The sequence below is a fragment of the Arachis hypogaea genome, chromosome 5 (genome assembly GCF_003086295.3).
Source record: "Arachis hypogaea cultivar Tifrunner chromosome 5, arahy.Tifrunner.gnm2.J5K5, whole genome shotgun sequence".
In the NCBI taxonomy this organism is placed as follows: Eukaryota; Viridiplantae; Streptophyta; class Magnoliopsida; order Fabales; family Fabaceae; genus Arachis; species Arachis hypogaea.
The window spans coordinates 58,325,769-58,328,698 of record NC_092040.1 but is presented as its reverse complement, the minus strand read 5'-3'; the positions used below and the strand labels follow the sequence as shown (position 1 = coordinate 58,328,698).

The window sequence follows — 2,930 nt, the reverse complement described above, 5'->3', positions numbered from 1 at the left end:
TTCATAACGACGGAAATATAAATTTTTTAAGTTTACATAAACTTTGTATTGAAATTATAAATTATGATACAAAAGATTTATAAAATTAAATTACTTTTACAAAATAGTTGTAAAAGATAAAAGACTCAATTGACTAAGAAGACTAAGATCACTGTAGATAAAAAAATTAAATAATAAGCACTACCTATATTAATATATAAATTTAATATGTACATTACCCTTCCTATTTTAATATGTAAATTACCCTTTATGACATGTCACTTTATAATTGGTTGTTATATTAACTATGGTTAGGGTATTTTATAATTAAAAACTTATTTAAAAGAGGTGAATGTATAATTTGATAAAATATTAAAAATTGAATCTGTGCTTCTTCCTCAAATCATACTTCCGTATATTGAGCCTTAATTCTTTGTTATTGGTTTCGGCCATTCGCTTCTCCCTCATTCTATTGTCGTCGTCGCGCCTCCCAAGCATCACCGCCTCATTCGGTGTCCCGCTCTCTTCGTATGTCGTGCCGTCGCCGTCCTCCAAAGCATCGTCACTGCCGTCGTCACAAGCAGTGCCGCTAGCCTCACAGTATCCTTCCCTCTCACTCGGTCTCTGTTTCAACCCTCTCTCAGCCGTTAACGATGTCGTTCAAGCACCGGGTATGTCTTCGAAGGCACAGTATTGAAAATTTGCTTCGATGAAATTCACTGTCCTAAGAATCGAGAAGCTGTTTAGAAGAGCCGACTGCGGAAAAAGGGAGAGAAATTGGACTTACAAAGAAGGTAGCCAATGTTTTTGTGTTTTGATTTGTGATTTTGTTCTTGATAGGCTTATGTTCAACAATTAGAAATAAGCCGTTTGAAGCTCATGCAATTGGAGGAGGAGATTGTTAAAGTGAAAAAAACAGGTGATAATACTAAACTCAAAAACCATATCAATGATTTTTTTCTCCTTAATCATATGTTATTTTCAAGTATATATATATATATATATATATATATATATATATATATATATATATATATAACTAAAAGGTTTCCTTGCAGAGTATTTATATTGAAAACAATCCATTGGATGCTAGTTATATGGGATCTTCTGGATCATTAAACTCAAGTTTGTGAATTCTTATACCAATAGTTTTAAGTTTTAACCTTCCTTACAATAAATTCTTCTATTAAGTGATTGGTCCTTGTATATCTGTGAAGAAAGGATTGTTTTGTTTGAAGTTGAATATGAAAATTGGATTGAAGAGCAACACAAACTGAATGAAGAACTCAGAAATGCATTCCAAACAAAAGCACATGATGAACAACTCAATCAACTTATCCAGACTCTGTTGAACCATTACTCAAATCTTTTCAAGATGAAATCAGATGCTGCAAAGGTTGATATATTCTACCTAATCAGTGGTATCCGGAGATCATCCGCGGAGCGCCTTTTCCTTTGGATCGAAGGATCTCGCCCTTTGCAGCTTCTATGTGTAATCTGATTAATATAACATTGCAACTCATTTGCATAAAAAAATCTTGCATGCTTAGAATAGAATATCAATATGAGTTTTGGTAATACAAATCATGTATCAACAATCTTGCATGCTTAGAATAGAATATCATGTGTCTTCAATGGCTGAAACTAATAGAGCATTTAGTTTAAGGATAAAGTAAAAAAGATAGGTGCTAGGTTGCAAATTCAACCAATGATGTCGCTAGTGATGTAAGTTGTTAATTTTTCACTATTGGCTACCTTTTTTTTATTTAAAAGACTACCTTTCATTTATTCTGATGATAGTTGCAGTTGAATGCTAGGAATAAATCTGCAGTTGCAAAATGCTATACCAGAACATAGTTTTGCCTTGATCGTAGTAATTTCTACTTACCGAGGACACTAACTAATGCAGACGTTCATAGGCTTGGCATATTTATTCTTTAGTTATTACTAATAGTGCATAAATTAGACAATTATTTAATTTGGCATGTGTTTTAAGCAAAGAAACTACTAAAATGTTCATTTTAATAGTTAAATTACAAAATTAGGGCTAAGAACATATGTATATAAAGTTAGACGGATCTTATCCATTTAATTCGTTGGGTTTACAATATCTCATATTTCAAGTATTGCAATTCTTCTGTCATAATGTATTTATTCTAATATAAAAGAATTCACAGAACTAAAGGATTTCATTCGGGAGAATTTCTATGTATTGATGCTGTTTGTTGAAGAAGGACCAAGACACGTCCTTGTATATGGCCTTCTCTTAGTAGAAGTGGCATGGATACCAAGTTTGGTGATTTGGACAACCAGAATAATCACAAAAAAGATAAATATAATCACATATTTTGTAGGATTTTTATTTAAAGGGGTCTTGAATAGTTAGAATATTTTTGTTCAGTTTTATATAAACATGCTTGCATAAGTAAATAGTCAAATACATTAGGAAGCTTGTTTATTTGAAGAGCATAAAGCAATTGTGAAATCAATTATAAAATTGTGTTGACTTTTATATTTGTTGTTATGGCTGTCACTTGTCTCAAGTATTTGCTACCTTTTTTTATTACTTGGATTAAGAGATAATACTATCTTAATTGAATGCTATGTTTATTTTGCCTATATGATTTTGGTCTACTAAGTTGATTTCCTATAACCATCAGTTAGTCATTCTTATCGAAAGAGGCAAGCAAAAGGATACTTTTGGTACAACAGGCGTACAAAATTGCTATGATGAGGGGAAGCGTGTGGCTGAGACTCTGATGTTTGATTATCATAGGCTACATGGCTTAGATAAAATGAATTTATGCCCTTGGTTTCCTCAAACTTGGAAGAAGCTTTTCTTTGCAGCTCAACTTTGTTGTTTACATGCTTTTAATGTAGAAATATGCATTGCAAGAATCTTCAACACATATGGACCACGCATGAATGTTGATGATGGTCGTATTGTTAGC

The 2,930-nt window shown here is 32.2% G+C and overlaps 1 protein-coding gene across 4 annotated transcripts; it reads left to right on the top strand.

The window, feature by feature from the left end:
- The first annotated feature begins 329 nt into the window (after positions 1-329).
- Positions 330-1,773, top strand: LOC112801615 (transcription factor TGA7). Of its 4 annotated transcripts, none has more exons than XR_011882153.1 (3): positions 330-650; positions 820-898; positions 1,038-1,773. XR_011882153.1 is itself a non-coding variant. In XM_029298377.2 (3 exons), the coding sequence occupies exons 1-3, from the start codon at positions 633-635 to the stop codon at positions 1,478-1,480; spliced, it is 360 nt and encodes a 119-aa protein (XP_029154210.1). In that variant the 5' UTR covers positions 350-632; the 3' UTR covers positions 1,481-1,773. The 4 variants fall into 4 exon arrangements, 2 of the variants coding, with proteins under 2 accessions (XP_029154210.1, XP_025700224.1); XM_029298377.2 differs by having other exon boundaries at positions 350-650; positions 1,218-1,773; XM_025844439.3 differs by having other exon boundaries at positions 350-650; positions 1,197-1,773.
- The last annotated feature ends 1,157 nt before the right edge of the window (positions 1,774-2,930 follow it).

What these genes read in the sequence shown, in the direction of transcription:
- LOC112801615 (XM_025844439.3), top strand. An exon ending in TGTTAAAGTGAAAAAAACAG is followed by an intron (nt 899 to 1,196) that starts GTGATAATACTA and finishes ATATCTGTGAAG; the next exon opens with AAAGGATTGTTTTGTTTGAA.